The sequence below is a fragment of the Dasypus novemcinctus genome, chromosome 1 (assembly GCF_030445035.2).
Source record: "Dasypus novemcinctus isolate mDasNov1 chromosome 1, mDasNov1.1.hap2, whole genome shotgun sequence".
Classification (NCBI taxonomy): domain Eukaryota; kingdom Metazoa; phylum Chordata; class Mammalia; order Cingulata; family Dasypodidae; genus Dasypus; species Dasypus novemcinctus.
The window spans coordinates 80132045-80144959 of record NC_080673.1 but is presented as its reverse complement, the minus strand read 5'-3'; the positions used below and the strand labels follow the sequence as shown (position 1 = coordinate 80144959).

The window sequence follows — 12915 nt, the reverse complement described above, 5'->3', positions numbered from 1 at the left end:
AAAGTCCCATTTGTAGAGACAGAGTATATTCTTGGTTGTACTCCATGCAAATAAGCTTTTTACTTGCATACCACTGCAGGGTTCAATTAACATGACACAATTTCACACATTTTTTCCCTAAGAAAAGCATGTTCTTTTTCAATTTTTAATGTTGCTAAATTACTTTTAGCAAATTCATGTAATGTATTTGATGCCTCCAAATACATTTTTTTGACCTATAAAATATAGTTAATTTTGAGAAAGAGGGATATTGTTAAGACCTTTTAAATATCTCTCATTTATGTTAGAACCTGAAGTTCTTTAGTTATTAATACTCATTTTCCAGATGGTATTCTTTTTTCTCGCATTTCTTACACTGCCAACTTCAACATGATTCTATTTCATTTAGAAACTGATTTTTACTTTGGGATGATTGTGGGTGTTAGCGAAATAGAAAAGATGGGTTACATCGACTAGTAGGTTCTCCTTGCTAATTTTGTGATACTTTGTAAAATTTATGTTTATATAGATTTGGGTCTTCTCTATGTGTGTGGGTTGGCCTCTGATTCTAAAAGATAATTGCTACCTCTACCTTTGTTAATGGTAGCTAATTAGATAATGTCTATGTTTCCTTGGTGAAGTTTTTGCAAAAACAGATGCATTGCAAACCAATTCTAGCCACACTGAATTCTGAAAAGCCTCAGAATGGAAAAAACAGGTACTTGAGTACCTAATCAATTCAATGAAAAGGTAGATTCTGGGTGTGCCTGATTTATGGCACTTGTCAAAGGCCATCACTGCTGTTTGCTGTGTTAATGTTATTGCCCTCACTCTTTGAGGCTAATGTGGCAGTGGTGGTATTCTTTCATGGAAGATGGTTTGATTTCATGACTTCCCTAGTTAGTGAATGTAGCTATTATTTGTGAATTTTAGTAGAGGCTTTCTATTCACTCATTCCCATATTCACAGGGCACAGAAGTAAACAGAACAGGTACTTACAGATGCTTTCAGTCTGTCGAGAGAGAAGCATTACACAGAAAATGGCACAAATAATCAATTCACTGTGGAGCATGCTACAAAGGTCAAGTAAAATGTGATGTGAGAGTGTGTAAGAGGGAGACCGGATGATCCGGGGAGTCAGGGACAACTTTTATGAAGCAAGGATGTTAATGTTTAGAGCCAGGGGAGTGGGAGGATGAAGCCAGAAGAAGTGGGGAGCTACCTTCCAGATGGGGAAATTCATGTGAGACGACCCTGGGAAACTGAAAGAGCACCCATTTGCCTGGAACTTACTAGGGAGTGAATTCCCCTGAGAGGTAAGTGCAAGGACTCATGAGACATGGTAAAGAGTTTGAGTTTTAATAAGCAAGTGCAATAGGTCCTCACTGACAAAATTTCACTCTGATGCTGCATATGCATCTCTTGAAAGAGCATTCAGGGTGAAACTTGGAGTATTTTAAGAGAGAATGGTGTTGCCTGGATAAAGAGAAAAATGCAGTGGCTCAAATGAGTTTTCAGAAATGGAAATGAGAGTACTTGGGTTTTTTTTTAGAAAAGCAGAGGTGAGGGAGAAGGAGATGTCAAGGAGCCACTAGGTGGTTGTGGAAAGCCAGAATGAGAAGGTGATTTTAGGGGTAAGATCATAAGCTCAATTTTGAACAGATTGAGCTTGCCTGTGATATGATTCCAGTGGAGCCAGCTGATGGCTAGCATGTAATAAGAAAAGGCTCAGTGAATATTAGTTGACGTTATTTTATCAAGATGATATTTCAATTTGAAGTTCTAGAGCTCAGAAGGAGGAGGTCTGAGTTACATATAAACATTTGGAATTTATTAGGACACAAAGGGTAATGAAAGCCAAAGGAGTATGTAAGCTCATGTAGGGAAGAAGCCCAAGAGCTTGAGGCTTCGTATGCATTGACTCTACCTCTTTATTCTGCCTCAGTCTCTTTGTCCTGCCCTACCTGGCTCTCACTGTGCAGAGTGAACTGCCCATGCTTTCCATAACTCTCTTAAGCTAGACTGCTTGTAGCTGTTCCTTTATGAGCCTTTAGTGCATTTTTATTGGCTATTTTCAGGATATTTCCCTCATGTCATGTCTTTTATATAGTAATCTTAATAATAGTAATTATAGGCAATATTTAGTATGCTCTTTTTATGTGCCAGCACTATTTTAAGAACTTATGTGGTTTACCTCATAATCTTCATTAAGAGTCTATAAAGTAGGTACAAGAATTCCCATTTACATATGAAGAAACTGCAGCATCTAAAGATAACAGCTGCCAGGATATCCATTTCCTGCATGTTCTAGCATGGAAGGAACATGTTACAGGTGCCTCTCCAGGTGTCTGTTATGCAGGCTGCCAGAGTTCAAATTTCAATTCCACCACTTACTAGTTGTGACATCTCAGGCAAGTTACTTAACCTCTAAAGGGCCCCAAACAGTGCTGGCACATGATAAGTGTTCATTAATGTTCCCATATGATGTGGTTTCCTTCAGTGTGCCTTATAGAAAAGCCAGATGAAGTGGTGACATTGATAACTGGTTCAGCCTTGTACCGTTAATGGTATCTGGTTGTTTATTCCAAAAATTCCTCCTAAATGGATTGTTGGTTTTGTACATTTAATAACTAGTTTCGTGGTCATTCAACAGGTCATCACCACCTGTTGAATAGGTCACAGAATTCAGCTACAACTGTCAGCACTGTGTTAATAAAGACATATGTATCCATGAGAACTCTGACATGCAGGCTGTTGTGCTTGTTCTTTGGTCATTAGGGACACCCTCCCAACCATGTAAAAGTCTGTAATTTTTTATGTATTTTTGTGAAAGTACCTCAAGGACATAATCATCACTGTACTGAAGTATTGCCATATTGCCTATTTATCTCCTAGCCTTTACAAATGTTTTTATCTGGTTTCTTATTTAAAGGATTACTGGGAAGGACACAAGCCTAGTCCCCTTGGAAATTTCAATCTAACAAAGAAGAGAGGCATTAAACAAATGATTTTTCTAATAATATTTAGTGAGAGTTGTGATAAATGCTCCAAAGGAAAAATACTTACAATTAGAGCACATAATCTGAGGGCCTTGTCTAAAAGGGGAGGAGTGGAATTAGCCAAAGAAGACTTTTCTGAGAACCTGGATTTGTGTAGCATGTTGAGTCTTGCTGGGACCCATCAATGTCAAAGATTTCCCTCACATTTTTTATTTGTCTACATCTAACTATTTTATAGAATATGGTGATTCTGATATCTTACCTGTCATTCTGATGACCTGAACCTGAAGTGCTACCTCACTGGCTCAAGCCAGTGTCCACTGTAAGTTACCATGTTTCTGTTGCTGGTACTTTTATTCCTCTAGTTCTCAAGCTAGGCCCCACCCCAAATGCGAATTTAACTGTAAGCATGTCCTTTTCTGCTTTCCTCTCAAGTGTCTCTTCATCTCCACTCTCCCTGACCTGGGTCACTGCAGCAGCCCCTGAGGTGGGACTTGTCTTGACTCCACCTACTTCTTCGCAATGTAGCACTCGGGCTCTCTGTTCGTCTTACTGATATTTGTCCTTTCTGGAGGTTACTGCTACACTAATCATCTGTAAACGCTATTTTTATTAGGTCTCTTTCCTGTTCAAATACACCGAATGCTTTCTATTTCAAGCTACCACTCTTCCTGCTTCACAGCCACTTCCAAGGACCGTCATTAATCTGGGCAGCACATTTCTATCGAATATTATTTCCATTCTTGACCCAAAGGACATATTGTCCTGGAATTAGTTTAGTTTCACTCTCAGGTAAACACCTTACAACCCTTTCCTTTCCTCATCTTTGCTGATCTCTTTGCCTTGCCTGCTCTCTGCATCCTCTTAGCCAAATCCTGCCCATCATGTCCCCCTCAAACACATCTCTCAGAAACTGCCACCGCCTTCCGTAAACTTCATTAATCTCTCTATTTTTCTTCTGAAACCCTGTAACAGATATAAATCGTTACTTATTATATGCTGTCACATAGCGCTGGCTGTTGTTTCACAAGTCTTATTTCCCCAAATTGAGTGCATGTTTCTGGAGTAAAGAACCATTCCTAATATGACTGCTGTGGTGCCGCCAGCACCCAGTATAGCACTAAGCTAAAGCAGAAATTCAATAAATGCCTGATGACTAATTACAGAATGATTCCTTGATATTTTTGGTAATTGCTTTTCTGTCCCATGTTGGGATATGGTGATTATATTTTCTTAGCATTAAATTGAACAGAGACATAAAATATAGCCAGTGTGTAGGTAATTATAATTAATAGCCTGTAAAAACTGAAAAATCATTAAGTTATGGTATTAGAACAAAAAAGACATGCCACGTTAGCCTTAAGGCATAGCATACCATTTCTATTCGGTTAATTCAACAAATAGTCATTGAGCACTTACTCTGTCCCTGGTGCTGCAGGCACAGTGGTAGCCAAAAGAAGCATTATTTCTACCCTCTTCAAACTTCTGGTTAAAATAGCAAGGCAGACTTTAAACAATTTTTAAATTATAATTGTGGTAAGAACTGTAAAAGAAAGGTACTTTTCACAATGACCAGGTGTAACTGCAGGGTCTTATCAAGTTTGGAAGGTGAGAGAAGTCTTCACAGGGGAATTTTGTGGAGGAGCTTAATTTTCCACATCTGCCCTCCAATAAATGTTCTATCAGTGAAAGGACTCAGGAGAAGGCTGTGGCCTTTGCTGCTGCTACAATGCCATTCCCTGCAGAAATGGAATGACAGCTACATTTCAGTCTGTCCTGAGGTTCTCAGAGCTGACAGATACAGAGCAGAGATGGGATGTAGTTGTTGCTGCGCCATGCCACTGGAGTAACAAAAAGTTCTGAGAGTCCACATCAGAGAATAAAGTGGGCCAATGCAAAGTGACATACACAGTCAAAAAAAGGTTTGCCGAGAATATGTAAAATTTGTTAACTCAAATTCTACCCTCGAGGATGTACGTTGGAATTCCCTTTGACTTCAGTTTAATGGGAGTTAAACTTGAAGAGTTTAATGGAAAAGAAAATGCCCTTCAGTGTTTGTATTCCTGCTAACAAAGGAAGTTACTTTGATAGCTTCCTAATAACTGTACTAAAAGTAAGAGCAAACACTTCTCACTACTGTGCCTTACCATAGATAAGAATCATATTAGTTACATGCCTTTCACTTTTGACACAGGAACAAACTGTGAAATGCTGCTGTTGGAAATGCAAATTGTGGCAGTACATTTTGTTATCTAGTCAAAAACACTTCACAGCTAAAATTGAAACATAGGCATAGAAAGATGTGAGATTTTGTATCCTGCAGTTATGCTCCACAATGTATTAATTTTACACAGTTTTTAATCATGCAATTATATTTGTCATCAAAATAAAATAACTATAGTTACATCGAAAACTCAGTTGTCCAGGTAATTTTCATTTGCCTTAGTTACACCTAGTTTTATAGACCCATGATGAAATGTTTAAGAGTAGAATGATTTCCTTTACATTCAATTTATTTGGGAAGATGTCAGATCACTCAAGGGCATTTTACCTGGTCATGGACAGAAAAGGCATGCCAAGTTCATTTCATCCTTTTTTTACAGTGTCCATCAAACTTGTTCCTTCCCACATTGACCTATGCTGCACTTGACTCTAACTCAGCTGTATGATATACTCCCCCTTATTGATGAATTCCTGAACATTGTTACCCTTAATAGTTACACTCTCCTACTCATGAAAATACAGTGGCTCCCTAATGACTTTCACAATCATGAACTTCTGTGTTTGGCTCCCAAATCTCTCCATAAGCTGGGTTCCCCCAGTTCTTAGTCTAACTAAATTTTAAAATATACCTCACTCTTTTGCTCCACCATTCACCAGAGTGTTCCTGCCCAATATTGTGCTCAATTCTGCTGCTATTAATTTCCTTCTAACTCAAATGCCTTTTCAAATTACCCTCATAGTTCAAGGCTCTCCTCAAGTCCTGCCTCTCTTGATACCCTCACACTGATTCCCATGTTTGCAGTAAACACTTCCTTCTCTCATCCTGTTATAGCCATTTGTCTTTTTTTTTAACATCCCACATATTATTGCTCAACATTCTGGTCACTCTCTCTGCTTTGCAGTATAGAACTTCTAAAAAAATTATTCTGCCATATATTTATATTTTAGATAGGCGATTAGCTACCCCATAAATATTTGAATGAGGGACATAGATATTCTAAATATTTGAATTAAAAAACTACAATATGTAATTTACAAGATAACTATTATCCAGTTTATAGTCATAAACATACATTATTCAAAATACTGTTCAATGCTTATTACATAGGTAACTATCAAGGAATTCTAGAGTCAGAATGTTCTTGTTGATCCTTTATTCTAACCTCATCATTTTACTTGAAAGGAACTGGGGCTCAAGTGACACAGTGAATAAGTGGCAGAGGTGACCTAATGGCAAACACATCAAATAAGAATATTTCCATTAATCCAAATAGGAACCCTGTACATTTTGAGCCTTATCTTCCCACCGGTGCTCATTTTCTTTCCGGTTAGCTTTTTGTCTGCTTTATGGACAAGTAGAAGACCTGTCTTAATTTTTGTATTTTTAATATTCCACGACACTTTGCAGAGTACCAGGATCCTAAGACTGCAATAAACTTCTGCTCTAAGAAGTACCTATGTTTCTTGTTATAAAATTGCCTAAATTTTTCAAAGGTAACTAAGACTTGAAAGGGATTTGAAATTATAGCATAACAAGGTATTTTATGAAGTCTAATTTGTTTATTAAAAAAAAAAACATTTGTAGTATCCTTTTCTCATGTAATTACTAAGCTTCTTCTGAAAGAGCAGATGCCAAATGGTACAGGATGTTAATCAGTGGGTAAATATTTTCCTCCCCAGGAGTACATGATGCCCTCCTCAGAGTTTGACGCACTTTGGGAAGTGTTTCACTCGTCACATTCATCTCACATTTCAAAATTGGACTAAAGGTCCTAATTCTTTAAGAACCTAACTATGTAAATATACACTTCTAAAATGATCAGTTGATACAGAGCGGGTTTAACTCAGTGGTTGAGAGCTTGCCTCGCATATATGAGGCCCCATTCAAACCCTAGTACCTCCTAAAAAAAAAAATCAGTTGGCTTAGGGGACTGTATTAGTCAGTCAAAGGGGTGCTGATGCAAAATACCAGAACTCTGTTGGCTTTTATTAAGGGTATTTGGGGTAGAAGTTTATAATCACAAGGCCATAAAAGAATAAGTTACTTCCCTCACCAAAGTCTGTTTGCCATCTGTTAGAGCAAGATGGCTGCCAATTTCTGTGAGTGTTCAGCCTTCCTCTCCCTCCTAAGCCTCTGTGGTCCCTGCTTCTTACTATCTCAGCTGTACGCTGAAGGGCTTGTCTCTCTCCCCAGAGCTCCTGTCTTCCCAGGTTTACAGCAGCTGTAGGCTGTCAAGTTCATCCTACTTCCCAGGGCCTCTATGATCTAATGAGCTGTCTCTCTTTTTCTGTATTTGTCTTTTCTGTGTATTTACTTGCATGTGAGTGTCTGTTTTATGCCCAAGGAAGCTGGGACATTAGAGTCACATGCTAATGATGTGGTTGGATCAGCGCCCTAATCTTAACATAATTTAATTGGACAACTCAGCTGAAATCTAATACAATCAAAGGTTATGCTAGAGGAACAGATCAGTTTACAAACACAGTCTATATTTCTTTTTGGAATTCATAAATAATATCAAACTGCTACAGGGGACCTTATCTGCATTTCAAAAGGATTTTTAAAAATGAAAGCAGCTATTACAGGGTTGTTTCTCTAATGAATGTGAATTGTAAATAGAATGACAAAATACATTGCATCAACAACTTTTCAGAAAAAGAGTGATATTTTAAGTAAGGCATTTATTGAACTGTGAAACTTTTTAAAGCTTTCGGGATGTGCTATTAAGCAAAATTACCCTGACTATGCATAATACAATGCCTACCTAGATAGCAGAAAATGAAGGTATATGGCTCAAGTGCTATCTCTGTGCCATTGGGTCTATATTATCTACAGAGTTTGATGCTAAGTTCAGGGAGTAATAGGAAATTCCTTGCTAGCCCAATGTCTTTGCAGTGGTAGGGATGGAGACCCTCTGTTTAATGGAGTCCTTTTCCTCATTCATCCCATCCATGTCCTCATGCAGATTTAGGAAAGGAAAAGGAGGTTTTCTTTCTAACAACACACCAGCTTATCTGCCTAATAGGATGCCACTTAACAAGATAAAGATGTAAACATTTTAATGTTGCAGATTGAATGTTGAATAAATGTATTCTATTTTTCAGACCATATTTTCCGTGAGCCCTGATCAAGTGATACAAATGTGCTGCAATGGTGACATAAACTGTTGTCTAAGATGAGACTGGAAAAGTAGCTGAAGCACCATCTTTTCTTCTTCTGTTTTTATTTTATGGTGCTTCTATTGGGAACAGTTTGAGGCCAGTACATTCAACATGAGTTTTATCATGAAGCTTCACAGACACTTTCAAAGGACGGTAATTCTGCTTGCCACTTTTTGTATGGTGAGCATTTTAATTTCTGCTTACTACTTGTATAATGGCTACAAACAGGAAAACGAACTCTTGGAGATAGCTTCAGAAGTGGACTGTGGGGACTTCCAACACCTACCATATAGGCTAATGGAAGTGAAGACTGCAAAGCCTTCTGATGCCTCAAGAACTGACCCCATAATCCTGGTGTTTGTGGAGAGCCAGTACTCATCCCTCGGTCAAGATATCATTATGATTTTAGAATCAAGTAGATTCCAGTATCACACTGAAATTGCTCCTGGAAAGGGGGATCTCCCAGCTCTTATTGACAAAACTAAAGGCAAATACATTCTCATTATTTATGAGAATATTTTCAAGTATATAAATATGGACTCTTGGAATCGAAGCCTTTTAGATAAATACTGTGTAGAATATGGAGTTGGTGTCATTGGATTCCATAAAACTAGTGAAAAGAGCCTACAGAGCTTTCAGTTAAAAGGTTTCCCTTTTTCCATATATGGAAATCTTGCAGTAAAGGATTGTTGTATTAATCCTCATTCTCCATTGCTTCATTTGACCAAATCTTCTAAGCTTGAAAAAGGTCCATTACCTGGAAGTGACTGGATAGTTTTTCAGATAAATCACTCATCCTACCAACCAGTAATATTTGCCACAGTGAAGTCCCCAGAAAACCCTTCTCTCATCTCTAAAGGTGCTTTTTATGCCACTATTATACACGACCTGGGATTTCATGATGGAATTCAAAGAGTTCTTTTTGGCAACAACTTGAACTTTTGGTTGCACAAACTCATCTTCATAGACGCTGTCTCATTCTTGTCAGGAAAGAGGCTCACCTTGTCCTTAGACAGATACATTCTAGTGGACATTGATGATATCTTTGTGGGAAAGGAGGGAACAAGAATGAACACCAACGATGTTAAGGTAAGTCTTTATTATTTCAAAGTGTCAAAGTTTAGTTCATCTCACTAGGGTTACCAAGCACCCATGTTTATCTGGGACTAAGGGGTTTGGGTTTCCTGGGACATGGGACTTTCATTGCTAAACCACAAAAGTATCAGACAAACTGGGATGAGTTGGTTACTCTGTCTCTCAGCCCCAGATCAATTAAATCAGTATACTTCTCCCTGAAACAAGAAAAATTAAGATTATGCCAAAATATTGAGTATGGCATGATCCTGAAATGGTTTCTTTTATTTACAATTATTGAGTAGAAGCTATTTTGTTTAATTAAATTTTAGAAACTACTATAGAAAACTAATATTAATCTCAGACTTTAAGTCCATTTCAATATGAAATCAAAGTGAATATGTTTTAATGAAAATAAATGCTCCCTCTCATAAGTAGCAAGATCAGGTATTTTTAGAATGTCAGAAATGCAACTCATTTTTTCTACATGTTTTACAATTCTGAAAATTGGTATTAATAAATATTGAAATCCATGACTACACAAATATATTTATTCACATGTAAACATAATTAACTTTGAGATTTCATTGAACACTTTTCTGTTACACATATGAAGCTCTTCCTAAATTTAAATTGCATTGCATTAAATTTCTTATTGTGTAAAACTGCTGCCCTTAGAGATAAACATTTATTTGAACATAGTTGGGTTTTATTGTAAATGTACTGTGTCACATAGCTGTTTTTTTTTTTTTACTAATGGCATTTAAAATTAGAATGATCTACACTTATCTTATTTTCCCATTTGAAATGACATAGGATTTTTTTTATCTATTATGTTCCATATGATTTTCTCATAAAAGTGAAAGATATGACTTTTGATATGTATCTTTTATTCTGTACAGTTTTGACCTTTTGGTAGAATATCTGGAACTAATACAGATGGCAAAGAAATATATCTTGAAAACCATACTCTTTTCTCCAGATGCTAAACATCTGGCAAATAATAGTAATGGTATCAAACTATTAAACAAGCGAAGAGTACCGAAAGAACCAAAATGTGAAAACTAAAGAGAAAAAATAACCGTCCATATTCCGGCAATAATTTAGTCTCTTCCATTTAACTCAATATAAATTAATTAATAAAGAAGTTATGTTTAAGTTTTCATTAAATCTTTAAAAATGTTTTTTTTTATTTCTAAAGAAGCTTTAGGTTACATAAATGTTATTTCAAAAATATAGGGGATTCCCATATATCTCACCTCTTCCCCACACACACACCTTCCCACATTAAAAACATGTTTCAATAATGTGGTTTATTTGTTACAATTGATAAATACAGAATAAAGCTATGTGATTACATTATAGTTTGCACTTTGCCCTGCAAAATTTTATAGGTTTTGGCAAAAATGTATAATGACTTGTATCTGTCATAGCCGTGTCATGCAGGACAATTCCAATGTTCCAAAAATTCCCTCATATTTCCCCTAATTTTCCCTCTCTCTCCCCTCAGAACCTCTGGTGGCCCCTGCCTTTATATCAATGATAGAAGTTCTTCCATTGCTAGAATAAGTCTATAATAGAATAATAATGTCTATGTCAGTCCATAGTTGCTTTCTCCCCGTATGTTGGTTCATTCCTCAATCTTGAGGATTTTGCAATGGTATGCCCACCCTGCCCTCAACTGAGAAGGGCTTAGATCCCATGGAGCAGATAGATGGAACTGTATTGCTTGCAGTTGTAGATGCTCTCTGCTTCCTAGGGTGAGTGTTGCCCATCATCATACTTTTGTTAGTTGTCCTGAGTGAGTCCAATGAATTGGAGAGTAGGTGTTGCAACTCTGCTGAGATTCAGGGCTCAACTGGCACATGAACAGAGCAAAGATTTAAGTCTCTGGGACATATATTTAATGAGCATAGTGCCAATTATAGGTTCAAATAAAAGGGGCAGAAGTGTCATGTGTAGGGAAATTAGAAATGAATCTAACTCTTTTACTTTGGGGAGCATTAATTCCAAAGTAAGACATTGTCCATCATCCTTTTGTTACTTGTCCTGGGTGAGTCCAGTGAACTTGAGAGTAGGTGTCGCAATTCTGCTGAGATTCAGCGCTCAACTGGCATATGAACAGACTGAAGATTTTAAGTCTCTGGGATATATATTTAACAAGTATAGTGCTAATTATAGGTTCAAAATAAAAGGGGCAGTAGAGTCATGTGTAGGGAAATTAGAAATGAATCTAACTCTGTTTCATTGGGGAGCATATATTCCAGAATAAGGCCCACTAATATGGTACCAAATTCCTGAGTGTCTGCCCTTCCTGTAGTTTCTAGATGTCTCTAGAGCCTCAGGAGCATCCCTGCTTGAGGGACTGTTTACTGTGGAAGTCAGTGCAATCTTGCTGGGGTGGGCATAAGCATATCCACTGGAATGATCTTCCGATTCACTTTGAAATCTCTTAACCATAAAAACTCATTTGTATTTAATATTTCCCCCTTTTGGTCAAGGTCTTTTTCCAGATGCATTGCTAGTTGGCACTTAGTAATAATCTCTCAGTACCAGGGAGGCTCATCCCCAGACAAGTGGGCATCACCATCCCAAAATCCTCAAGATTGAGGAATGAACAAACATGAGGGGGGAATGGAACTATGGACCAAAGTAGACTTAGTATTCTAGCAATAGAATAATTGTAACATTGATATAAAGGCAGTGGTCGCCAGAAGTTCTGATGGGAAAGAGAGGGAAGAATATGTGGAACATGGGGCATTTTTGGGACATTAGAATTGACCCGTATAACATTGCAATTATGGATACAAACACTTATACATTTTGTCAAAACCTATGAAAAATTTTGCGGTACAAAGTGTAAACTGTAAACTATAGACCATGATTAGTAGCAATGCTTTGGTATATGTTCATCAATTGTAATACATGCCACACTAATGAAAGATGTTATGAATGAGAAAAAGTTGGGGAGGGAGAGGGAGAGTGTATGGGATATATGGGGATCATATAGATAGATAGATAGATAGATAGATAGATAGATAGATAGATAGATAGATAGATAGATAGATAGATAGATGTTGTTTATTTTTTTCAGGTTCTGGGGATGAACCCAGGACCTCGTACATGAGAAGCAGACGTTTCCCCACTGAAGTACATCCTCTCCGCAATGAAAACTGTTTTTTTTCATTTGTTTGTTTGCATTTAGGAGGTACCGGGGATTGAACCTGGAACCTCATACATGGAAATCAGATGCACAACCACTTGAGCTGTATTTGCTCCCCCCCTCATATTTTTAATGTAAGATTTATGTAATCTAAATCTTTAAAGTAAAAATCTAAATTAAAAATAAAAAGTTTTTTTTAATTCAAATTCTTTTTTATAAGCATTAATTCACTCATTGTACCTTTAGACTTTTAGACCATTTCATCTAATATTTTCACCCTTAATTCAGAAGGGAATTTAAATGGGGAGGAGATTC

The 12915-nt window shown here is 37.2% G+C and overlaps 1 protein-coding gene across 5 annotated transcripts in view; it reads left to right on the top strand.

Moving 5' to 3' along the window:
- LOC101439444 (N-deacetylase and N-sulfotransferase 3) overlaps positions 1-12915 on the top strand; it is a 260119-nt gene that overhangs the window by 4764 nt on the left and 242440 nt on the right. For 3 of the 5 annotated variants that reach the window (XM_058293481.1, XM_058293501.1, XM_071215003.1), the window contains exons 2-3: positions 3217-3300; positions 8307-9452. In XM_058293481.1, the coding sequence (XP_058149464.1) occupies positions 8475-9452 (978 nt within the window). In that variant the 5' untranslated portion in view covers positions 3217-3300; positions 8307-8474. The remainder of the gene's footprint in view (positions 1-3216; positions 3301-8306; positions 9453-12915) is intronic. The other 2 variants (XM_058293492.2, XM_058293511.1) reach the window with 1 other exon arrangement.